A 27,137-nucleotide genomic window follows, 5' to 3' on the forward strand; every position below is an offset into this window, starting at 1 on the left:
AAAACAAGAAGAAAAATTTAAACATTACAATATAATGTAGAAAGAGAATTCTACATATGTAAGATGACAGCAGGAAAAGGGACAAAGAGTAGAGGATGAGTGGTGGCATTTCATGAGTGTGTACAATATATATGCCAGTAATTATGCTGGAAGCTGTCCATGTATTATCTCTAGTGGACATAACAATTTTACCAGTAGTACTAAGAACTGCTTCAGAGGTAAACAGTAAAGCAGAGATTTAGAGTTGAGTTTCTTTGGCTTTGACTTTGATAGGGAAATGAAACAGTACAAATACACCATGGAATTATGAGAAATCTATAGTTCATGGAGGACCTGTACAAGGGATCTATAGCAATAATTTATACCTTATATATTAATCTGGTTCTGAAGTTAAATGGAAATTTGTAACGTACATTTTTTCTTATTTATTGTTTGTGCTTGTTGCTTACCAAAACAGGTAAAACAGATCATTAAAATGAGGGTAATTCCAAATACAGAGCCATTTAAAATTTCTTGTTTGATGAAACATATGAATGTTTACATATCTCCATATGTAATTTGATTTAATTAATAGATTTGATTAATATTAGCTGAACTTTGATTCTGTTTGTAGAATCTCACATATTTGGAAAGATTCTCTCAAGTGGAACTAAAGTGCAGGGAAAGAAATCTTCCCTGAAACTGACTTACTCTTTCACATATTTATTTGAAAATATATTTATTGCGGTCCTACTTCGTGCAAGTTCAGTAGGACTCATTGCCTGCCCACAGAGAAAAATAATTTTATCACGTTAAAATGCCGTGGAGCTCCTACTGGTTAAATCTGGAACAGTGTATGCATGAAAATAATTAATTACAATAAAGAATTAGAAACCATTGAGGGGAAAAAGGAATTCATGAGTCCACATCAGTGATAGATAGAGGGAGGGAGGGAGAGAGGGAGGGATGGATCAGATAGATAGGTAGGTAGGTAGGTAGGTAGGTAGGTAGGTAGGTAGGTAGATAGATAGATAGATAGATAGATAGATAGATAGATTAGATAGATTAGATAGATAGATAGATGGAGAAGAGATGGCTCTTGCTTACAATAAAAGATCAAATGACAATTAGTAAAGATACAGAGGATGCTAGTGTTGAAAAAAACAGCATTTTGCACACACCAGGGGAAAGATATGGATCAGGATGCTAATCTAGGGGGGAGTTTTGATAAGGAACATCATATTTGCATGGTTTTAAAATGTTTCCCCACAGATTACATATTTGTTGCAAAGGAAAAATTAATAATTATTTTGTACAGTACTGATAGTACATTGACTGGATGATCAAAATTAACATGATTGGTGAGAAACAGATGGACATCTGTGCCTCCAACTGTGACACTCAAAGAAGGACACATCATTACTTGTATAGTATGCCAGCCAAGAATGCATCATCTGAATCTAATTGTATGGAAACATCAAGCAAACCCAAAATGAAGAACATTTTAATGAATAAAAGGGGTTGGGGGGGGGCAGCATTCTTCGAAAGTGTCATAAAGAAAGGCTGTGGAAATGTTTCAGATTAAAGGAAACCAAAGAGCCATGACAGCTGAAAAAAGGGGAAAAAAGTGAAGGAGAATAAGAGTTTCAAATCTCCAGGTATAAAACAATTAAGTCATGGGGATGTAATATATAGCCTAAGGAATATAACCAGCAATATTGTGTCAGTGTGGTATAGTGTCAGATGGTTGCTGGACTTATCATGGTGATCACTTCTTTAGATGTATAAATGTTGAATAATGATGGTGTACACCTGAAACTAATATAATTTGTTTGTTAGCTATATTTTAATAAAAATCTTTTAAAAATTAAAACAAAAAGACACATGACAGCTAAATGCAATATCTGACCCTGGACAGGATGCTGTACTGGGGTAGGGGGTGAGGACACTATTGTATCAATTGACAAAACTTGAATGGATTATGTATGGTAGATTAGATAAATAAGTGTATTAATGTTCAATGCACTGAAATTTATAACTATACTGTGTTGTTATTTAAGACAATATCCTTGTTCTTAGGGAGTATTCACTAAAGTATTTGGAGGTAAAAGGCCAGAATACACATAATTTCTTCTTAAATGTTCTGAAATATTATATGTCTGAACATGTGTATTTACAGGTATATGTATATATATGCACTAGTATATATGGGAAGAGAGTGAACAAATGATAAAACATTTGGGATAAAATTTTACAATGCACCTGAGTAAACTATATTTGAAGTTCTTTGTATTATTTTTATTCTTACAACTTTTGCAAGAGTTTGAACTTATTTCCAGATAAAAATTAAGAAAATAGTTATGTCCTACGCATGATGGGAGCACAAAAAAGAAGCACAGAAAAATTGACCAGGGGACATAAATTTAGAAAACTGAGATGCAAACAGATCTTTTGCAACTTTCTCAGAAAGCTGTTGATATGTATTAGCACCTCCTAAATACTAGATGCTTGGCCCAAATATCAGATAATAATGTAGCAACCGTATGCTATGTTCTAAACATGGTACAAGACTAAGTTCATTTTTAGCTGTTCTGTGTTAATCTATTGAAAACATGTAGTACACACTATGCTTTAATATTTGTATTATGTATAATAGTTTTAACTCCTTTCGTTTATGTTAGCATATTAAAATTTCCCACAATTATAAAGGAAAATATTTATGTTCATATGTTACATATTATACAAGGCCTTCAGAATGAGTCATTAATCACAAATTGCAGGAATACGTTTTCATTATATTAAGTGAGAATGTTTATTGTAGCTTGTAGCATGGGATGTTTGGATAGGATATATCTAATCTGTTAATACCACAATTGATAATAAATGTGCAAAATGTAAATAATCTCATGGAAAAACATAACTGAAAAATAAATTCCGTTCTTCTAAAATTAATTTTTCTACTGTATTACTGAATTTTTCTAAAGGTGTGACTGAATTTTTTGTTTGAAACTCCAGTAATAATAATATTGTTGTAAAGTTAAAACAGTCTTTGATAATGATTTTTTTTTTTTTTTGATAATGATCTTACATAGGAAGATCCAATAATGTTCTAGGATGTTATGTTTGAAATTAAAGTAAATACAGAGATTATGGTAATTCTTATGCCTCCTACACAATGGAAATAGTCAGTTTGGAAAGCAGTGAAGTAACAAATGGTGTCTGATATGATTTCTAGTGAATCTGGATATTAGATCTGTATCTTAAGAACTCTTTATTCTGTCATTACTGAGTCCAGCTGTGCTTATTTTATTTGGCTTATTGTATGGTCAGTGACTTTTCTTTGTAGCTTTGGATAATTATAAGGAAAGTAATTTCAGTATCTCAGTGAAGAAGACATCTTAATTCAATGCTTTATCAGTAGATCCTTTTTAGATGTATAGACTTTCTATGTGGTTCTTCATTTATTTTCCATTTTTTTGATGGTTTTATCTAACAATATTAAGAGCTCTTTCAGAGCATGAAAAAAAGTCTGTATTTTTTAAAAAAAATATTCAGTAGTCTACCTGTTGGATGTATCATTATAACAGTAGCCTTTATTCTCCAATTCCCCACACCACCATCCCCATCTAAGAGACTCATTTTGTGTTGAATTGAAATGTTGTTGGTAAAAGTACATGATATTTGTGTTGGCATTACCAAAGTCTCTGGAACTGTTTCAGCCATCATTCAGCCAGTGACAACTGGAATTGTCATTAAAAACAAAAATGATCCCCGCCCATACTAGAGCTATATCCTTAAGATGAAAGAAGCCAATAGTATGGGCTCTTTGTGTCCAGATAAAAATTTCAGAAAATGGCACAAAGTAGCCTGATTTCTGATGAATTTCAGTTGCACTGTGGTAATAAGCTACTACCTTAGTTAGTTCCTTTTTCTGTTTCAGTTTGGGGACTTAACCTGGTTTCTATGTTTCACCATCACACATTTAAAAGTTTTTGCTCAATTCAAAAGAAGAAATTCTTTTATTAGTGAGCATTTAACTAAATGGCTAGACTTCCTTTTTAAGATTATGTTAGTCCTGGAGATGTATTATTCAATACACAAATTGACAGTAAAATATTAAACTTAAATTATTTTTGTAATTGTGGCATCTCTACTTGCCCATTAAGTAATTTGATATTAACTCCTTTTTAATGATAGACGAATCCTTAGTACGGTGGAAAAAAGCAGACAGAAATATAAACCAGCTTCTCTGACCGTGGAGTTTGTTCCTTTCTTTTATCGTAAGTAGCAGCTCTAATTTCTCTTACTTTGATTTTGATGTTACTTACTAGCCCTGTGACTTTAGGCAAGATAAAGTCATTTGCTCATTTATAAATGGGGACAAAATATGCTCATATGGAGTATTATGAAATTAAATGAGATAACAAATAAGCACCTAAAATAGTACAGGATAGATAGTTTCTCTTTTCCTTTCCTATGAAAAAATACATATCAACCTTGCCTTTTAACAGATTTTAGCCTTTTTACAAATAGTTCTTAATGTTTCATGTAAGACATTCCTTAGACATAAATCATACTATAAAAAGAGAAATCATTTATTTGTTTGTTTGTGTATTATATTCACAGAGTGTTTTCAGGAAAGTGAACATCTCAAGGAAAGTCTTAAGTGTTGCTTATTGCATCTCTTTGGAGCCATTATAGCCGGTGGGCAGGTGAGGAAAGTGTTGAATATTAATATATAAAACAATTGTTAATAGTGCAAAAAGCTTTCCATGGATTATTTAATGTATTCTTTGTTTTTTTAATTTCGTGAACCATACAAATGTTTTTCTAAGTTTATATCTTGCTTAAAAGTAATCTACTTCTTTTATTTATTAACTTACAAGAAACCTAATAATATTAGCACTAAAAATAAAATTAATGTATAACCAGATTTAACAGTTTCTGGTATTATAAGATCTTAGATGTATTGACTTTGAACTATTAGTTCCTACTTTAGAGTATAGAGGGATAGTCAGCCCAATTAGCCCACTTGGTGAAATCAAGCTCTAGCAGCTTGATTTCTTAAGATACATGAATTTAGTCATTCTTCTGTGTACTTATAATTACAAAATGCATATAAAGGTTTTTAACAAACCTTTAAAAAAACATTCTGGTAATGTTTATTTTTAAGTTGAGCGTCTTAAAAGCTGTCTTTGGTAAACTTTGAGTATAATTGCTAGTTGAAAATAGGGTCATAGTTCAGAAGGAACATTCTAGATGTTTTCTTCGATCACACAATTTAGGTTAGAGGTTTCTAACACTTTTTGTATCACATACTCCTTTGGCAGTCTGATAAAGCCCTTTGTCAGAATGTTTCAAATGCCTAAAATAAGATACATAAGGTTACAAAGGAAACTAAAACTGCATTTTATTGAAGTGCAATTAGTAAATATTAATGAAACAAATTTGTAACATAATAATATATGCTTATTTGTAACACATTAAAGGATATACCAGCAGTCTAGTAACTAATGTAATTCAAGAAGAGATGAGCATAAATGATGTTTTAAGACACTGCAACAACTATAATATATGAAAATGTATATGATTTCTATTGGTGACAAAATCACAGGTTTCTTGGTGGGCTGCCTTGCCTTCTTCTCTTCACTCTAGAAGAGTGGGAGTCTCTGTAGTGAGAGGGATGGTGACCAAAATTATATTTTTCAGTTTGTTTGCTTTATCACCTTCCTTTATTAGCTGATGTCGTTTGTTTGCTTCCGTATCTCCCTATTTCCATCATTTCTCCACTAAGAATAAAAATAATAAGTATATGTGAATAAAATAGAAAATGACCTTGTTTTTGACTAATGGAGACTCTAGTTTGATCCCATTTCCTTTCTGAACACACAGATTTGTTAGTGCCCAGAGGTAATCAAGCCCTGAGAGATCTCTAGTACTTAAAACTCAAATGGAAATTAAGTAGGTATTAGAAGGCCAGTTTATCGTTTTAGGTACTGAAAATACTCAAGATCTTTATAATCATGTTACAGCTCTAAGTTACAGCTATGTATATTGAAGTCAGAAGGTTGTTTGTTGAATATAGCATCAGGGCCAGGGTATTTAGATAAATTGGATATCTAAAGGCGTAAAGAATGGCCTTGTCGTAGAGAACAGCCTGGTCTCCTTTCCCAAAGCACTATACCTGGGCTTCCCATCGGCGTATTTGTTCTGTTTGGTGTTAAGAGCAAGGGCTTTGGAGGCAGACTGACATAGCTTTAAATCCCATGTCCATCTCTTAAGTAGTTGTGTGACCTTGGATAAACTATTTACATATGTTTTAGTTTATTTATAATATGAAAATAGTAACATTTATGCAGTAGTAATAAGGACCAAATGACACATAATATATGTAAAGCACTTAGCAAAGTACCTGCGCTCATGAGAACTAAGTAAATCACACATGTATCGGGGAGATTTATGATTCCCTGTAAGTACCAGTAAATCCTAAAATCATAGCAGCTTAAGTTAGAAGTTTACTTTTTTTCTCTCATTAAAAAAAAAAAAAGCGGTAAGCAGTCCTGAGTTAATCTGGTGGCTCTAGATCTTCAGGGACTCAGGTTCCTTCTGAGTATCAATTTGTTGTTCTTATTATTCCTTGTGCTACAAGATAGCTTCTAGAGCTTGGCCATATAGTCTGCATTTTAGGCACATGATGGAGGGAGATGAAGGAGACAAATGACATGTGCCAACTATCTTTAAAGAAGATTTTGAAAAGCTGACACTTGATGTCTTTATCTTATTTACTAAACTTCATCAGATAACTGTAAAGAGGGCAAATACATCCAGATAAAAATGTTGACAAAACCTGCTTCCTCAGCCTCCTTAGCAGCAGGAGAGGTTAGGAAATGTAATCTTTATTCCTGGTAGCTGTGTATCCAGCAAAATATCAGGGGTTCTTTTAATAAAGAAGTAGAGGAAAATGGATGTTGGATGGGCTATCAGCAATTTCTTCCATAATAGTACTTGTTATTATTGATATTATTTATTAATGTTGATAACAAGTCCTAATGGCCTCAATGCTATTACTTTCAGATGATTTTGCATAACTGTCTTCTTATTTATTATACCATGTTCCCCCGAAAATAAGACTGGGTCTTATACTAATTTTTGCTTCAAAAGATACATTAGGGCTTATGTTTAGGGGATGTCCTCCTGAAAAATCATGCTAGGGCTTATTTTCCGGTTAGGTCTTATTTTCCGGGAAACGCGGTATATCAGTTTAACAATTTAGGGCAATATATAGTGTTCATTTCTAAGTTTAATGGATCACTTCAAATAGTTACCAATTACTTAAAATTTCAGAAATATGTAGACTCAGAGCCACAACAGTCCTCTTATATATCAATATCATTGGAGATGGATTTGCTGTAACCAGCAGAAAACCTGAGAGAGGCTTAACCAAATCAGGGTTATTTTGTTGCTGTTGCTTGTTTTGTTTTTGATTCTCCCATAGGAAATCCAGACGCAGATAGTTCCGGTCTGGTATAGCAGCTCAGTGATATCATCAAGGACTACGATCCTTCGATATTCTTGTTCTGCTCTCTGTAGCCTTCTTACTTTAATTTTTGAGTTTGTTTCCTTGTGATATTAAGGTGGCTCCAAGCATCATGTCTGCACTCCAGGCAGGAAACAGGTGAAAAGGTCAAGAGCAAAGGGTCCTTCATTTTTTATTTGTAAAGTGATATCCTCTTTATAGTCTACTGGCATATATCCTTGACCCAAACTATGTCACACGGCTATTTCTAGCTGCATGGGAGGATGGGTGGTAAGTGAGTTTTCTATATAAGCAGATTGCTCTCTGAATAAAATCAGAATTCTATTAGTGAGGAAATGAAGACTTTTAAAAACACTACCTAGCAGTGTCTCTGAAAGTACCTGTTTAAAATTTTTTTGTATGTTGATTTATTAAAATAAAATGTTATCTTAGGATTTATTAAATTCTCTTCATCTTTGCAAACATCAGAACTCTGGTTAGGTTGGGGTTTCATTTTTATTGTCTTTCATGTTTCAGAGGAATGCTTTGCAAGCAATTTCTCCAGCCACCATGGAAGTTCTTATGAGAGTTTTGGCAGATTGTGATTCCTGGGAGGACGGAAATCCTGAAGAAGTGGGTAGGAAGGTAGAACTTACTCTGAAGTGCCTTACAGAAGTGGTACATATCCTTCTCACTAGCAGCTCTGACCAGCGTCAAGTGGAAACCAGTACTATTCTGGAGAACTATTTTAAATTACTAAATTCAGATCATTCAGCTTTACCTAATCAAAGGAGGTCCAGAGAGTGGGAAAGCCGGTTCATAGATCTACAGGTCAAAATGCTGAGTAAGTATCACATGAAGTTTATTATACTGTTTTCTCAGAGTCTGTTTTTTTTGCTTTTATATTTCCCATTTTCATTTGAAATGCAAAGCCACTGTATAGAAAGCATTGATTGTCTAATTCATATATCATGTGACTATTTAGATTTTGAGGTAACTAATACGGAATTCATTTGTGCAACATCTTTGCTTTAACAATAACAAAATCGAGCCTCAGTATTCTTTAAAGATTTTTTGTTTGTTTGTTTTTTTAAGTTTATTGGTGACTGTTGGGGAACAGTATGTTTCTCCAGGGCCCATCAGCTCCAAGTCATTGTCCTTCAATCTAGTTGTGGAGGGCGCAGCTCAGTTCCAAGTCCACTCGCCATTTTCACTGTTTAGTTGCAGGGGCCACAGCCCACCATTCCATGTGGGAATTGAACTGGCAACCCTGTTGTTCAGAGCTTGTGCTCTAACCAACTGAGCCATCTGCCAACCCAGTATTATTTTTTGAAAATGTTATCTACTAAAAGCATCAATGTTAAAAAGAAAGTCAGCTACGATTTTGAAATTCTAGGAAAAGTAAATTTGCAGAAAGTGCTATTTGTAGTTTCTAACCTATGGCAAAGAATCACACACAATCAATTTTATATGTGCTTCTATAACATCTCTATAGATATTATTTCAACATCTGTCCTTCCTTAGAGGACCTCTGTTTTTGCTTTGCTTTGTTTTGTTTTCCTCACAGCCTCTGCGTGTTTGTGTGTGTGTGTGTGTGTGTGTGTCTGTGTCTGTGTCTGTGTCTTGTTTCTCTTTTCCTCTCTTTGTGTTGGTTATTTTTTGTTATTCTGTGCTTATATACATCTGTGTCTCTGCAATCTCCTTCAACAATATGTGATTTCTTACTGTATTTCCTTCTTAGACTGATAGATAAAAATATTACTGATAGATCATTTTTATAGAATAAAAATATTTTTATTACAGCTAAACTAGGAAATTGAGATAAATAAAAAGTTTTTTATGTCCTACCACCAAGACATAAGCAACATTAATGGTTTGTTGTGTAGTGCTACAGGCTTAAAAAAATGCTTGTGTGGGTGTGTGTGTGTGGTGTCTAATAAAAAATTATTGGATGTCAAATCTTGGTGAAACTTAGTGAACCATTTCAATTGTGTTTCTGTAGGAAAATAAGATTCATCTTGTATACGTGTTATTTTAATGTTATAACATGTCAGGTTTTATAATTATTATAAATTGTAAGTTTATAAGGAAGTTTAAAACTATAAGACTATATACATCTTCTTTTTTGACTATAAGACTATTGACTTCTTTTTTGTTGGGAACTATCATATTATCTATGCCAAATGTTCTTTGATTTCTGAATGGTGGCGGTATTTCAGTAGGAAACAAGAGCAAAGCATCATCACAAACAGATTAATTACTGAGTCTCATTTTCATAATGGCCATAGGTATGTTAATTGTATACTATATAAATGAGACTATGTTGCCAGACATAACCATGTGTTGCTTATTGACAGCAAGTTGGGAACCTCAACTGGTTATACTTGAGCATTATAATGGAAGAACAACTAAGTAAACTCTGGGAAATATATTTCACTTACATAAAAAGTTAAATATTTTTAATAAAGTATAAAAATGTTCACTTTTCTTATCAAGTAAAACAGATTTTTTAAAAAACTCCCATCCTATTATTTCCTAATTAATTTATATCTGCTTGTCAACTGAAAAGCCTAAATTAAAAATACAGCTAGAGTAAATTTTTGTGTGATCCCAAATTTTCTACTTTATAAATGGTTGATTTTGTTTTTATTTTCTAGATACCATCACGGCCATGTTAGACTGCATGGATAGGCCTGTTCTTCAGGCCATTTTTCTTAACAGTAATTGTTTTGAACATCTCATACGACTGCTACAGAATTGCAAGGTATTTTTCTACTATTACTGTCTTTGATTTTTAAGACGTTATTGTTTTATTTATGTTTTGATTCAAATTTGAATATATTATTACTATTTATTTTCTTTATTTTTAAGTGTATAATTCAGTGGTACTAAATACATTCACATAGTTGTGCAACCATCACTACCATCCATTCCCCATATCTCTTTTCATCTTGTAAAACTGAAACTCTGTACCCATTAAACAACTTCATATTTTCCCTTCCCCCTGCAACCACCATTCAACTTTTTGTCTCTATGATTTTGACTACTCTTAAGTGCCTCATATAAGTGGACACATACAGTATTTGACTGACTTACTTCATTCAGCATAGTGTCTTCAAGAGTCATCCATGTTGGAGCTTATTGAAGAATTGTCTTTCTTTTTTAAGACCAAATATTATAATACTCCATTGTACGTATATGCCACATTTTGTTTATTCATTTATCTGTTGATGGACCCTTGTGTTGATTTCACATTTTGGCTACAATGCTGTTATGAATATAAGTATAGAAAAATGTCTTATAGACCTCGTTTTCAATTCTTTTGGGTATATATATACAGAAGTGGGATTGCTGGATCCTATAGCAATTAAATTTTTAAGTTTTTGAGGAACTACCTTACTGTTTTCCATAGTGACTGCACCATTTTACATTCCTACCAACAGTGCACAAAGGATCCAGTTTCTCCACATCCTCATCAACAATTATTTTCTCCTCTCCTTCTTCCTCTTCCCCCTTCTCCTCTTCCTTATGTTGTTCTCCTCTTCTCCCTCCCCCTCCCTCTCCTCCTCCTCCTCCTCCTCCTCCTCCTCCTCCTCCTCCTCCTCCTCTTCTTCTTCTTCTTCTTCCTCTCTCTCTCTCTCTCTCTCTCTCTCTCTCTCTTTATAATAGCAATCCTAATGAATGTAAGGTGATATCTCACATTTTGGTTTGACTTTTTCTAATGATTAGTGATACTGAGCATCTTGTCATACACTTTTTGGCCATTTGAGTATCTTTGGAGAAATGTCTATTCAAGTCCTTTGCGCAGTTTTAGGTTGGGTTTTTGTTTCTTGTAGAATTTTAGTCTTTTTTGTTATGCATTATTAAAATTTGGTGTGAGCATTTGACGCACATAATTTCGTGCTTGTTTCATTTTTTCATTTAAGATTATTAGTATTTTTCTGTGCTGTTAATATCTATATACTATATTAAGTGGATGTATCATAATTTATTCCCTGTTGGTAGATGCTTAATTTGTTTCCAATATTTTTTGCTATTACATAAGTTTTTGAAGTTTCATAGTATAGAATTTTATTTCTAGTAGAATTACTGGGACAAAAGGCATAAATTTTTTTTAAATTTGGGGTACATTGAAAACAGCTTAGAAATAATTGGAAAATGTAGAAAAGTAGAAAAATAGAAATACTGTTAAGGTTCTTGATATATACTACCAATTTGTTCATTATTTTTCTTAATTTTTGCTAATTTACACTTGTAGCAGATTTATGTGTATGTAATATCTAATATCTCTGATTATTGTATCATATTTCCATAAATATCAAAATGGTATCAGAAATGAGAAAGAAGCCTTAGAAAATGAAACTACTTCAAACACCTTTTACCTTTCTATTTGAGATATTCCTTCATGAACTCCCTGCTGAAAAATACTAGGGGTCCATTCTGATTCTGTGAGAATATTCCAGAATAAGCATTTTACTATCAGCTCCTTGAATTATTCCACACTGTTAGGAGGGAAAATCCTGAAAGCATTAAAATAGTAAAGAAGAGCATAAAATAGTAAAGAATATATTAAGTAAATAGTAAGAAATATTTATGAAGTTCATGAAAGTACCAAATTACCACTGGAGAATTAACCCAAAGTACCAAATTACCCCACCTTTTAAAATTATTCATTCTTGGGAAAGAAATCCTGGTGAGATGAAAGCAGCATAAGAGAAATGTTTATAAAACATTTTTTTGTTGTTATAGAAAAGCAGTGTGGCTTTATCAGTTATAAAGGTGACTTCAGTAATAAATACAAAATCGCACATGTGTCGAGAACCTACAAATCACATTATAGAAGGGTAAATCACTAGGATAAAATGTAGTTCCTACTAAAATTTATTAGTATATACTTTTCTTCAATATATGAAACTCAGATATAATAAAAAATCTCTATCATATCATGTTCAACAGTAACTTTTTTAAAAGTACAAATCTGTTTATAGATAGTTGTCATGATGGTGTAAGCTAATATTTGCTCTTTCTATTATGGTACAGCCCACAGTTTCTTATAGTTTAGCTTTGGAAACGTGATGACAGTCATAGCGTTTTAAAATTTAATTATTTGATACCACTTTCATTTCAGAGGGGAAAGCCAGCCTTTGGGATCCAGGCCTTCCCTGCCTGTAGTGGTCTTCTTTATTTTCAGAATATTTTAGTCAGAATCACTGTAGATTCATCACCAAATATTAATTATTAAGTCATAAAAACAAGGGAGAAACTTTGAACTAAACTGTCCAACTCTTTTATTATACAAGTGAGGAAATATGTTCTATGAGATTAAATGATTAGCTCAAGGTTAGCAATAATACATGATGGAAGGAGATAGAATTTCTTACCCAGGTATGTCTTCTGACCCTACATTCATTGTTATACATAGTTTTGGTCTTACTGGTCACTGTTTAGACAGTAAGAAAAAAATGCTTTCTGTGCTTTAAATATAGGAGAATTACTGGTTTTACTAGTACACAAACATATTTGATGAAGAAGATAGGTGATTTGATTTCTGAATATATAAAAATGTTGGGAGTCTTGTGAAAACTTTAAATTTCCAATCATATTACAGGATGCTATAGATATTTATGATTGATTTCTGTTTAAACTTTTTTGTTACTAAGGAATGAATCATTCTATTTTATATAGTAATAGAGAATAAAAGCAATTGTTATTTAAATATTCAGATCTATTGGAAACATTGTCAACTAAAGCTTAAGGTATATAATTTATGAATTACATGGAAAACTTGAAGCTGACTGCAGTTTCTGTGCTTTCTTTTTATGTGAGATTCACCAGCCAGGTTAAGTATGCATTAATTTCCTTAAATATTTGTGTAAAGACTTCAGGGCTTGTCAAAATGATTTTCATCATACTATACAGTACTTAAAATACAATTCCATGGAATCATTCTTTTAATTTTTGTGATAGGATGATGAACCTTAAACATTTAAGAGTTATTTTGTTTTACAATATTACGATTTGAAAGGGGGATATACTTTGAATTAATGTAAAAAAACATTTTTTAACGCTGTTCAGTGATATTTGAATTAATGAGAAGAAAATAACAGCAAATTTCTAGTACCAAAGAGAATGATTCAAACCCATTACGTTGACTTTAGTACCCTGCTTGGAGTTGAAATCATTTAAAAAAAAATGCAAGCATTACAGAATATTGTACATATTGCAAATAAAGTTCCATGAGGACTTATGTCATAAGATTCTGGAAAGTTCTTAATGCTGGTCTTGTTCATCTTTGTTTTCTTTATTTTCTTCCTTTTCTTCTCTATATCTACCCCTTAAAATCAACTACAACAAAAATTTATCAAGAGAGTCTTAGTAGGAATGAGAATTTGTGAAAGGAACAACTGAGGGATGCTCTATGGAAAGAGTGTTGGAAGTAGATAGAATGGTGTAATTGAAAACCTGACTTTGGGAGTCATACCTGCCTGGATTCATATACATTGCCTTAATAACTTTGAGCAAACTTTTTTTTTTTTAAAGAAAGTGGAGTTTTATTTAAATTCTAGAGTAATACACAATAAATATAGAGATTATGGAGGAAAAAAGAAGTATAAAGGATTTTTTCTTAATCTTTTTACAAAGCATATATTTATAATATTTACATTTTAAAATTGCGGCAAAATACACATAATAGTTTCATACATATTTTTAGTGTGACTATATTTTCCTTTAAAACTTAGAATACTACTGAATATTTTTGTATTCTGCATTTAAATATGTTATTAGTCTTCCCATTCCAAAATGAGTCTTCCCTCCCCCAAAATATATACCAAAACCTTATTTTTAATAACTATGAATCTTTCATCCCAGCAATTCTCAAAGTGTGGGTCCCCAAGATCATTTTATGGAAACTGCAAAGTCTAATATTAACAACATATCTGTTTGAGTCTCGATTTTCTTCATGAGCTTTAACCAAAACAACATTATCGTAACAGTTAAATGTAAAAGCATCTATGAGAGTTCACCTGTTTTTTATTAAGTCAGACATTTAAAGAGTTGCAAAAATGTAGAAGCAGTGCCATCCTTACTAAGGTATATTTTTGAAAATATACTTATTTTTCATAAAAATGTTATTTATGTCAATATGTAATGGGTTGTTATTTTTATTTTTTTAATGAATAGACAAATATTTTAATTTCATAACAGATTTTTATTTCTGATATGGTAAATATTGATAGACTTAACACACATAAAAGTTCTTTGGGGTTCTCAATATTTTTTAAGAGTGTTAAGGGGTCCTGAGACCAGCAAGCTTGAGGATTTCTCTTTCAACCTATGGATAAGCCATAATTTATTTAACTGTTCTACTATTGTTGATATTTGAGGGGTTTCTTATGTTTTGCTATTGTAAATAAAGCTGAAGTGAGCATCTGTATTGTAAAATCTTGGTGTGAGTTCCTTAGATTTCTGGAAATAAAGTTACTGATTTAAAGAGTAAAAACTTTTAAAATATTTTTTTGAATGTATGTTACTTATTTTTGTTAATTCTGAAATTTTCCAGTGTAATTGTCCGACAGTATTATGTTGGACCTGAATCTTCTGTATTGCCAAACTATTCCCAGAGTGATTTTTCTTCTGTTATTTTTTTCTAATTTAGTATCACAGTATTACTTTATTTATTTATTTTTGACTTTTTTTCCGATTCTGCCATCTTGGATCTTCTCTCTAAGATTCTTGATATGGAATACTTTCTGGAAAAACTTCACTCATTTTTGCTTTCATCAGTTTTGACCATTCTGTGTCCCTAAACTAGACAATGTGGAATATTACTAATCTTTAAACATTTGCTGATAATAATAATACCAGCTTTCATTTATTAAACCCTTATTATGTGCCAAATACTATGCTAATAACCAGCATAGATTATGTCATTTAATCTGCACACGTATTTCTTGAGATACTATTTTTTTCCTTTTTGAGAACACAAGCTTAGAGAAGTGAAATAGTTTTCTTTAAAACCAGCTAATAGATAGTGGAACCAAGATTCACGTCAAGGTTTCTGATTCCAAATCCTCTATTGTGTACAGTGATCTATCTTTAGGTTAAGCTTTATGTATGTATGTTTTTGCATATCATATCATACCATACCTTTATTCACTTTATTTTATGTTGTGTTATTTCAGCACATTACTGGACTATTCTCATTTTTGAAATGGTAGAACTTGAAGAACTTTCTTTTTAGGATGCTTTTGATAAATCCCTTTAGAAGTCTAACTTTCTTTTCCTTTTAACTCTTATTTGAATTTCTTTCTCTTTACCCATACTATGACTGAGATGTTTTGGGATGCTGAGTTTTATAAACTTAAACCAAATACTTGATTCCTTTATTTCTTTCAGAAGGAGGCAATCCCCATGTATGTTAAAGATAATTCGAATCCCTTTTTCTAGTACACAAACTAATATAAATTATGCTCAGCTCTTTATACTGTTTATTTGTATTTGGAGAATCCTGTTAAAGAATTTTTAACAAAAATGTGTGGTCAGATAAATTTGGGAAATGCTGCATACTGACCTCCCTTGTCAAACTACACATTAGCATGTTTGAGACTCTGAGAAGTATTTCCAGAAAGAACCCTTTTAAAAGTTAGTTTAATAGAATTTCACAAATATAATTGGCTACAGAACCTTACTGTGCATTATATACGGCATTATCTTTTGTCTGTCTTAATAGCACATTTTCTCTTTTCTGTGAGACATTTGCTGCATTCTTTGATTTTCGAAATAGTAACTAATTTAATTATTGCTGTTTCTTATTTTAGTAACTTTGAGTTCCAAGAGAGAAATAAATAATAATTAATTTTATAGTATATGAACTAATCTTTGTTACCCCCAAAAAATGAATAGTTGATTGTCAGTTTAAAAGTGGTATACTTCACAAGTGGATTCTTGGATTTATTTTCAAGAGACATGGAAATCCATTTAAACTTCATTTCTGCTTTTAGGTAACAATTTAATGTTCTGTCTCCATTATTCTTGTCTCTGTTTTTAACAGCTGTTTTTAAATGCTAACAATAAGGTGGCAGACAAGAACGAGAAAGACCTTGCCAACAAATTACTGACAGAAATGAATGAGGACCAGGTATCTACAAAGCCTGCATCTTGTTTCAGTTGAAGTTCAAAATCAGTCAATGGGATCAGCTATTCCTGTACTTTTTTCTTATGTCTTGAAATACACAAACATTATCTTAATTCTAATCTTCATTAATCATTTTTGAAAAATTTTAAAGCAATTTTTATTTTTTATTTTTTATCTAAAAGATAAATATTTTGAAATCTTGGTGGTTGGTCTAAATGATCAATAGTATTCCATCTGTGTATATGTGTGTGTTCTTTTCAGTTTGAGAAGATACAAAGTACAGGAATGGGATCCCAAAATCAATGCTATCCACCTGGTGGTGACTTCATATTTGGGGCTTCTTTTTCTAAGCATTATGGTGTATTGGGACTTTACGGCTTTGTTTGTGAATATGTATGGTCAATAATATCTGATTCTTTGCTTCTTGTTGACAAGTAATGATTATAATTCAATGGACAACCTGAATCTTGGAGGAAGGGAAGAAGACGCCGAAGTCTTTGAGTCTTAACTTAGGATAAAACTTTTCTAAAAATTCAATTCTATATGGGAATAAGGCAGAAATATGCAATTTATGTTGCTTTTTACAATACATTAGGTAATTTAGTTTGAAAACACTACCTATAAAAATTGCTTTGTTATTTTTATTTCCCAAAATGTTTGTGAAAGAGCTTACATGATGTCATTATTAACATTATCTTAATGTCCAGGTTTATAGCTAGAGCTGTGGTATAGAAAGAGTCATGATAATCTATTAATTTCTATTCTGGATGTGCAGTATCAATTGCAGGGTACTGTTTTAGATTTCTTAATAAGTGTTAGTACCTCTTAAGTCCTTCTTACAAATTAATAGTCTTCTTAGAGGTTTATATTATGTTAGTATTCCTAGTTGTCGGTACTGCGATGCCTAGTCCTCTTGGATCAAGAATAGGAATGATCTTATTTGCATATTATAATATGTTTAATGCATATTATAATGTGTTTGTTACATATATAATATGTTTACTTTATTATAATGTTTAATGAACAACATCAACAAAAACCAAGATCCTCGATTAAATAACTTGCCTGGAAGTAGTAGAGCTTAGCTTAAAACAACAAAGATCTAATCAGTTTCTTTACTCAAATTTTTTTTAGTGGGAGCAGGAAAGGAAAATCCTATTTATGGAATCATTAGATTCAAGTTATAGTAATATGTTCCCAAAAGCAGACTTTTGGAACTTTGTTTTTACAACTTTCTACTGCTTGTTCTATTATTTTATGGTTGACTAAGCCTGATGAGTTATGTTCATTTTTTTTAGTATTGTAGATGTTATATTTGCTTTTGTTTTTTTGCTATAAATGCACTGACCTGAAATTTAATATATCTTTTCTTTATGATGAAGCTTAAACAGAAACAGACAAAATGGAGCTGCTTTATATTTTTTTGTACAACTTTTAGCATTACAGGTTGCCTTCTCAAAAACATGACAATGCTTATAGATATTTCTTTTTCTGTTCTTCAAATTCTGAATTTTATTTAAAAATAGATATACCTTACTGTTTGCAAGTGTAATTAATTGGTGTATGTACATACCATTTCAACTATAACACAGGGTTTAGAAGCTAGGTAGACAGGACTATTTTAGACTCGTACATGCTAATGAAATTTAAACCTAGAAAGTTCATGTTTATTTTTGAAGGAAAATTAGAATAACAGAGTTTCCAATGATAGACCGCTCTCCCTTCCTCTTGAGATTGTCCATTATTTTTTTAAAAAGCATGTATTAAGCTTGGTGTTCTTTTCCCCAAAACATTTTAATGAAATGAGTGAATGTAATCTCATCCTTCTTGACACGTGGCTTTTTTTCTGTCAAGTAGGTAACTTTTCTTGCAGGTTATAGTGTTTCAGAAATCCATTTCATTGCAAGAGGAATGTATTGCATATTAAGTAATTATTTTTTCAGGTTTTCAGAGCAAAGGTTTCCTAACTAAATACAAATCTTGAACACATTTGTTAATTTCTTGCTTTTTTTCCCCCCTCTGGTAGGTGTTTCAGGCACAGTTGGATTGTTTGGCTGTATCAACCATTCAGGCTCTGACAGCGGTAATGAACAAATCTCCAGCTGCTAAGGTGAAACATATATTGCCAAGCTCTAAAATGCTATCTTAGATATACCAGTTTTAGTATGTAATTCCCAAAGTTATGTACGAAAGTATGTAATACATATGGTTGCACACCTGAAATGAAATAATTCTCAAAATATCTCATCTTAGTATAGGAATCATTTTGCTGATAATTTTAAAGACAGATGCCTACCGGCCCTACTTTGTGATTATTTAAGACATTGATGACTGAACCACAAACTAGTAGGGATTTGCAGTGTCAGTCAATGAAGAGAGTACTGGTGTTGACATGTCGAAATGATCATTTTAAGTGATTCTATGGTAGTGCATTTAAAGGATTAAATTTTATGTGAATTTTTCTTCATTAATTAAGAAAAATTCACTCACTATTTAATCAGTTTTACTGCCTAAAACATGAACATTTTTCACATGTCAACAGCCCTACTAATTTGGGACTTGCTTTTCCAGATGGCAGTGAAACTGCAGCTTCTTTGTTTGTAGTCACTAACCTCAGGATTTTCTTTCCCTTCTCACTCACTACCTCCCATTCTGTCCTGCTGTCCATTTATGCTGATTTTGTGCTACTGGTTTCCTCATTGATTAGTTTTAAGGATTAGTGAGATCATTTGTTTAAAGTGGTAAGCATATTTTAAAGCATAGTGCCAGGTACATGGTAAGTGCTTAAAAATGTCATTTTCTATTACTACCATTTTATCTTCTTATCCATCACCTCAAATATATTTCATGCCTTACCTGTCTAATACCAGAAATGAATGAATTACTTCTTGTTCCCTAAGCCATACCTTCAGTTGTATTCCTTACTCTCCATTGGTTTTTGTTAGAATACTAACTGTTGCCCTGTAAGTGTTGCTATATACTGGGGGTGCCAAAAAAATGTATACACATGGACACTTTGGTCAGCATTGCTCAAAAAGTAGTTCAGTGTAATCAGAAGTGTCTGGACACTGATAGTAACCACTTTGAGCACCTCTTGTAATTGCAGAAGTCAAATGTGACATGTATTCATCTTTTGTTATCGGTATATATTAGTGCAATTTTTTTCTTTCTTAAAATGTGTATACATTTTTTTGGCACCCTCTGTATAAATAACTCTTGGTTAGGTGCCTGCTGAATAGGCTTTTACAGTGGCTACAGATTGGCCTGGGAATCTAATCTCCATTTAAAAGAGTTTCTGTAAGGAAAAATATCATTTTAAGTTTTAAGTAATTGGTTTATAAGTATAATGGATTGCTTGTACTGTAGTATGAAATTCAAAACTAAAATGATGTTCAAGTCTTTTTGCAATATGAATTTTTATACTATCGAATGCCTTGTATGGTTTAAAATTTAAAAGATTATTTTAAAAATGCCTTTTGAAAAAAAAGGTCTTGCTACCCTTGTTCCATAGTCAACTAGTTCCCCTCCCCAGAGACAACTAATCTTAACTCATTTTGTTTAAATCTTTTAAATTTATAATGAGTATATATATTTCTACCTATTTTACTGGTCCAGTTTAGTGTTGCTAGGTGTTTTGGTTGTCTTTATATTCTACTTTATGGCTTTGAATGCTCACTAGTTCAAAAATATATGTGACTAAGTAAGACCTTACTAAATGAACTCAATGCTCCAGATAATTCATACCATTTAGATACAAAAAGTAGAGCGACAACTACCAAGTGTTTTTTAGCCACTACTCAAAATTGCCAGGACTCTTTAGACCTTTGAGGCTGCTGTCTAACTCCTGTTACTCCCCAGAGATTCTCTTTATTTTTCCTTCATTTTTATTTTGACTTCGTGTAATACTGCATTATTTACAAATAAAATGAAGAAGGTAAAGGAAGTGTCATTTGACCTAATCAGTAAGTAATACAATAATTTTATAATATACAACTATTGCTAATTTCATTACATTTTGGCAGATTATTATAACATTGTGTTCCAGAAGGTATATGGAGTTTACTTTAAGATAAAGATACGTTATTTGAGAAAACAGATATGTTGAACTCATATTTTTAAAAATAAGTTAATTAACTTAAATGGGAATTCAACATTTTAAAAAATTTCCAATAATTTCAGTCTTTGAAAATGTGCTTTGATATGTTGACTTTCCCTCCCCTAGGAAGTATTTAAAGAAAGAATTGGTTATACACATATGTTTGAGGTATTAAAATCCCTGGGTCAACCATCACTGGAACTACTTAAAGAACTTATGAATATGGTGAGTTTTTTTTAGCTTTATTTTAAAAAGTTCCATTTTCTTTACATCAAAGATGCTAACTAAGCTTTGTCTCTTATGTTGCCTTCCAGGCTGTAGAGGGTGACCACACTTCAGTTGGGATTTTGGGCATTAGTAATGTCCAGCCTCTCTTGCTTCTTATCCAGTGGCTTCCAGAGCTAGAATCTCATGACCTGCAGATCTTCATCTCTGATTGGCTGAAAATAATTTGTTGCATTAATAGGCAGAGTCGAACTGTTTGTGTCAATGCAAACATGGGAATTAGAATCATTGAAACCCTCGATTCCCATTCTTCCCTTCATCGAACTTGTGCTGAGAACCTGATTGCACTCCATGGTTCTTTGGGGAGTCAGTCAGTGAGTTCAGAAGAAATACGTCGACTACTAAGACTGCTGAGGGTGGATGAATCTGAGTGTATGCACCCTTATACAACTCCTGTGACTCGAGCAATCCTGACAATGGCCCGAAAACAAAGTCTAGAGAGTGCACTGCAGTATTTCAATTTGTCACATAGTATGGCAGGAATTTCTGTGCCTTCTATACAGAAATGGCCAGGGTCTGCCTTTTCCTGCAATGCTTGGTTTTGCTTAGATCAAGATCAGATGACTCTTGGCAGCGCTAACAAAGGAGGAAAAAGAAAACAGCTGTACAGGTACTGGTACAAGTTATGGAATATAAATGAATACTGTCATATGATATATGCTGTGATTCTTTAAACAGGAAAAAGCTTTTCCAAGCATCTAGTTTTTAAATGTACAACAATATATCCGAAGCTTCTTCATCCTTAGGGTGCACACAGTTTAATTATGTATTTTTTTGCTTTCATAATAATAATTGTACATCTTAAATATTTTGCTAATTGAGTTCTGAGGTCAGTTTAAAAACAAATTTCTTCTTAAAAGTACTGTAAAAATGGATAAAAAAGGAATAATAAACTTGAAAATGAATGGTAATCTTTCTTTTTTGTTGAAGGTGCTATATAGTTATACAAAGGACTAGAAAACCTATATGTATGTACACCCAGACTGTTACTTCAGTAACGATTTTTAATATGCTTTTTACTTTTTTTTTCTTTTCACTTTTTGATTTTTTAAAAAATATTTTATTGGGGAAAGAGAACAGGACTTTATTGGGGAACAGTGTGTACTTCCAGGATTTTTTTCCAAGTCAATTTGTTGTCCTTGCAGTCTTAGTTGTGGAGGGTGCAGCTCAGCTCCAGGTCCAGTTCTGTTGCTGGTTGCAGGGGACACAGCCCACCATCCTTTGCGGGACTTGCACCAGCAACCTTGTGGTTGAGAGGACACGCTCCAACCAACTGAGCCATCCGGGAGCTCAGTGGCAGCTCAGTTCAAGGTGCCGTGTTCAATCTTAGTTGCAGGGGGCACTGCCCACCATCCCTTGCGGTAGTCGAGGAATTGAACTGGCAACCTTGTGGTTGAGAGCCCGTGCTCCAACCAACTGAGCCATCTGGGAGGCAGCTCAGCCCATTGGCCCATGTGGGAATCGAACCGACAGCCTTCGGAGTTAGGAGCCTGGAGCTCCAACCGCCTGAGCCACTAGGCCATCCCTCGCTTTTTGATTTTTAAGACCTTTATTCATGCTTTATGAATCTTATTTGGAAACATTTTGAAGATTTGAAAGTTTATAGCTTTATTATAGTTTGCTAATGGAATTCCAGTTATAAGGCTACCTTTTACTCTTATGCCAAGAAAAGATTTAAAAATCATCTTTGAAGCAAGGTTGGACTGATGTGTGGCAATAGAATGTATGTGCAGTGTGTTTGATAAAGCTACTCATGATGACATTATGGTTTTGTGTGCTTCAGTGATGATAAAACTGAACAACTGACTTCAAAAGTTCTGATAATAAATATTTTTGTTAGTTTTTTTACAGGAAGTGGCATGGGTTTTGAAGCTTTTATTACCCATTCAGGTATGTTGGTTGTAGCAGTATGCACGAAAAGAGAATATGCAACAGTTACGCTTCCTGACCACAGTTTCTGTGACTCCCTCTGGGTAAGGCTTTAGGGTATCACATTTAGTTTCTTGATTCTTTCCTTTAAAAAACATATTTGATGCATGTACATCAAGTGTTGTCAGCTGCTTTTTGAGAGTTGATTAATTTTCACTTTCTGTTCATGTTGAAGTTCATCTATAAGAAGGTTAATACCATTTATCATCATCATTGTAAATTTCCCAGTAGTCATTTTTCTACTAAAATATTAAATGAAATGTTACGAGTTATTTCAAGTTTTCTCGAATCAAATATGATTTTGAATTTCAAATAAGTTGTTAAAACACATAGATCGTTTAAAGTGCATTTCTGTTGCTTTTCTTAAAATATAAAATGATTCTCGTTAGAAAAATTAATTTTAAAAAATACTCATAGACTTGTAAAGTGCAGAAAAGATACTGTTAGAGTTATGTGTAGATTTTCTAGACTAGACATCAGTGCTTTTAAAGTACTACAGAAAAAATGTTATTCACTTTGAGATCATCGTTTTTAATCAACATTTAGTTATGCTTACTCTTAAAGTTCTGCTATTCACATAAGCTGGTTATAGAGTAATATTCTGAAAACATCTGTCATTCCAAATACTTAATGTAATTTTCACTTTTTAAATATATGTTTTCCTTTATCAGCACAACGTAACCATAGTTCACATGCCTGGAAAAAGGCCCTTTGGTCAGAGCCTCGTCTATATTTATGACAATGGACAGCAGAAGGTCTCTGCTCCTCTCAGATTTCCTGCCATGAATGAAGTAAGCTCATCTAACCTACTCTTTTTTTCTTTAATTTTTTTTTTAAATTGGGGAACAGTGTGTTTTTCCAGGACTCATCAGCTCCATGTCAATCTAGTTGTGGGGGGAGCAGCTCAGCTCCAGGTCAAGTCGTTGTTCTCAGTCTAGTTGTGGAGGGCATAACTCACTGGCCCATGGGGGAATAGAACTGTCGACCTTGGTGTTATGAGCACTGCGCTCTAACTGCTGAGCCAACCAGCTGCCCCTAACCTTTTTTTTTTTTTTTAAAGTTATTTTTCTGTGTTTTTCTTTTTTTGTTTGTTTGTTTTAAAGATTTTATTGGGGAAGAGGTACAGGACTTTATTGGGGAAGATTGTATACTTCCAAGACTTTTTTCCAAATCAAGTTGTTGTCCTTTCAGTCTTAGTTGTGGAGGGTACAGCTTAGCTCCAGGTCTAGTTGCTGTTGTTAGTTGCAGGGGGCGGAGCCCACCATCCCTTGCGGGACTCGAGGAATTGAACTGACAACCATGTGGGAATCGAACCAGCAGCCTTCGGAGTTAAGAGCATGGAGCTCCAACCGCTTGAGCCACCGGGCCAGCCCCTAACCTACTCTTTATGGGATCAATTGATTGAGAACTGTTGAAAATTTCAGTTTAATATAGAAGGTTCTCTTCATTCTAAATGTGTGCCCATAAATTTTAGTGTTTTCTATGTACTAAGATATAGTAAGTTAATATTCTGTTAGCCTGTCATCATTAGATGAAATCAGACAACATCTAATAAAGAAAAACAATTCAAGGAAGAAACAATATAGTTAAAGGCTTAAAAAAAGGCTTGTAACGGAAAGCCAAAGAAATTGAATAAAGCAGAGCAAAGAATTGTTTAATAAAGCTCTCCAAGAATATGAAATACTTAGAGACTTATGATGGACTCATTTCCATCTCCATTGAATTTGAAACAATAATGAAGAAACTTTAAACTTTTACATTGTAGTTAGGTATAAGACAAAATATATTCACTAGACGAGGACTGCGGCGGGGCAGGCCGGTTTGGCTGCACCTGAGGGGTCGGGGAGGCGGGGACTTCTGGGAAGACAGCTGAGGGTTGGGATTGGGGGTGAATTTTGTTGCTAATATTTAACTTGTGCATTGTCCTACTTACAGTTTAGCACATTTAGAACAAATGTGGGTTTGAACTTTGAAACTATTACTCTGCATATGTGGAATCCTATAGTAGTGACTTAACTTTTTGGGTTTTATATTTCTCATCATTGAATTGGAGATAATTATAACTGGCAGGGCTGTCGGGAGGATTAACAGATATATCTAACTTAACATTGTGCCCATAATAAGGGCTCAATAAGTATTAGCCATTGATAAGAATAATAAAAACCAAGGGGCTGCACAATATAGGGAAAAGAGCTGACAAAGACCAAAGTCTACTCATGCTCCCCTGAACTCTTTTTTAACTTAGCCTGCTTTTTAGACTTTCGTGGTTGTCTCTGCATTGTCCAATTTTAGCAAAAATGCTGCTAAGTCAGTTGGACCAGAGCCCCCACCCTCCATATCTGGTTGGATTCTTCATCCTCTACCATCTGGGTGATGTCTGATCACCCTGGCCTTGTTAGTTTAGCCAGAATTCCCCTTATCCCTGACATTTCCTCCTAGTACTTTTCCATACACTGACCTCCCAGTCTGCTCCTTCGTTATGAATTCCAACTTGCCCATGCCCTATTCATACTTGAGCCTAATCTCTCGCCCCCATTGAAAGATGCTATGGCAGTAGACCCTATATCTATTGATATAGTCTTCCCTTGAAAATGTCTTCTTTATCGTGTTTTTAAATAATCTCTTCTTCAAAAAAAATTATTTAGTAGAATGACTCTTAAAGAACATTAATGTAAAAATTTTTTGAGAATATTTAGATAATTTTGAAAGTACCTTTTCTGAAGTTAAAGGAATGGATTGGATTACTTCCCAAGTCCTAGGATTCTAATTTCTTATTGCTGTTCATCTCAATGACCTTTTCAGGATAACCTTTAATTAGCATCATTATACTGATGTGTAATTCTCTGTTTATAAATTTGAAGGGGGAAAATTAAGTTTTCTCTATTTTAGAATATAAGTAAAATTGTTAAAAACTTTTGTTAATATGTACTCATTAAAAATTCAAAAGTATAAAAGGATATAAAGTGAGTTATAAAAGTAATGCATCCAAATCATGTAGGCCAAAGGTAACGTCTGTAATGATTTCTTATGTGTACACATATGATCCGACAAATGTCTTTGTTTGCTTAATTTTATTTCATTTTAAATGAATGTAGAGATTTAATTAAAATTGTATAATTTGTTTTGTTTATGTCTTAATTTTTAGCCTTTTATTTCTTGCTGCATTGGTTCAGCTGGGCAAAGAACGACCACTCCCCCACCATCCCAGATCCCAGATCCACCTTTTTCTTCTCCCATTACCCCTCATCGGACATCATTTGGAGGAATTCTGTCCTCAGCCTCCTGGGGAGGAACAATAGAAAAATCAAAATCGATTACCAAATTGATATCAGCGGGAACTCAAGACAGTGAATGGGGATGTCCCACATCTCTGGAGGGTCAGCTAGGGTCTGTTATCATCTTCTATGAAGCACTACAGCCTCCTCAAGTGAAGGCATTATATTTAGCAGGTGAGCATTTACAGTCATACTGTTTAAGTAAACTTAGTTTTTTCCTGTTGCCTAAATCTGAAAAGTGTATTTGTTTTAATGGAAGCTAAAAGGGAAGAAAAAGCCTATCACACACCATACCTTTTCCCCTCTTGGCTTTATTGAGATGTTATTTGACATACAACATATGTATTTTTAAGGAATGCAGTGATGATTTGATATACATGTATATTGCAAGATGATTGTCATTATAGTTAATACCTCTGTCCCCGCACATTATTACCATTTTTTATGCGTGTTGATAATGTTTAAGATCTACTTTCTTAACGACTTTCAAGTATCTTGTATAGTATTATTAATTATAGTACACTGTAATTCTTTTGGTAGGCATAAATAAAGCAAATCTTTGGGAAATATTTCAAAAATCCATAAAGCTGTCCAGTATTAGTCCGTTATGACTGCCATGACAAAATACCATGCACTAGATGGCTTAAACACTATTTTCTTATAATTTTGAAAGCTAGAATTCCAAGATCAAGTTTCAGTCAGGCTTGGTTTCAGGTGAGGTCTTTATTCCTGGCTGGTAGATGGCTGCCTTCTTGGCTATGTCCTCACGTGGAGTCTGTTCTCTCTATATGTGCCAGAGATATCTCTGGTGTCTTTTGTTATAAGGGGCTTTTTTGGATTAGGGCCTGACCCTTATGATGTCATTTATCCTTAATTACCTTAAAGACCTTATCTCGAAATATAGTCACATTAGGGGTTTAA

The 27,137-nt window shown here is 33.1% G+C and overlaps 1 protein-coding gene across 2 annotated transcripts in view; it reads left to right on the plus strand.

Moving 5' to 3' along the window:
- NBEAL1 (neurobeachin like 1) overlaps window positions 1-27,137 on the plus strand; it is a 149,056-nt gene that overhangs the window by 35,489 nt on the left and 86,430 nt on the right. Inside the window, exons 6-16 of one of the 2 annotated variants that reach the window (XM_019726853.2) lie at window positions 4,177-4,259; window positions 4,606-4,691; window positions 8,033-8,339; window positions 10,153-10,259; window positions 16,548-16,634; window positions 18,658-18,741; window positions 20,854-20,952; window positions 21,042-21,622; window positions 22,853-22,985; window positions 23,613-23,732; window positions 26,087-26,390. In XM_019726853.2, the coding sequence (XP_019582412.2) occupies window positions 4,177-4,259; window positions 4,606-4,691; window positions 8,033-8,339; window positions 10,153-10,259; window positions 16,548-16,634; window positions 18,658-18,741; window positions 20,854-20,952; window positions 21,042-21,622; window positions 22,853-22,985; window positions 23,613-23,732; window positions 26,087-26,390 (1,991 nt within the window). The remainder of the gene's footprint in view (window positions 1-4,176; window positions 4,260-4,605; window positions 4,692-8,032; window positions 8,340-10,152; window positions 10,260-16,547; window positions 16,635-18,657; window positions 18,742-20,853; window positions 20,953-21,041; window positions 21,623-22,852; window positions 22,986-23,612; window positions 23,733-26,086; window positions 26,391-27,137) is intronic. The other variant, XM_074340394.1, reaches the window with a different exon arrangement.

This window comes from Rhinolophus sinicus, linkage group LG01 (assembly GCF_036562045.2).
Source record: "Rhinolophus sinicus isolate RSC01 linkage group LG01, ASM3656204v1, whole genome shotgun sequence".
Classification (NCBI taxonomy): domain Eukaryota; kingdom Metazoa; phylum Chordata; class Mammalia; order Chiroptera; family Rhinolophidae; genus Rhinolophus; species Rhinolophus sinicus.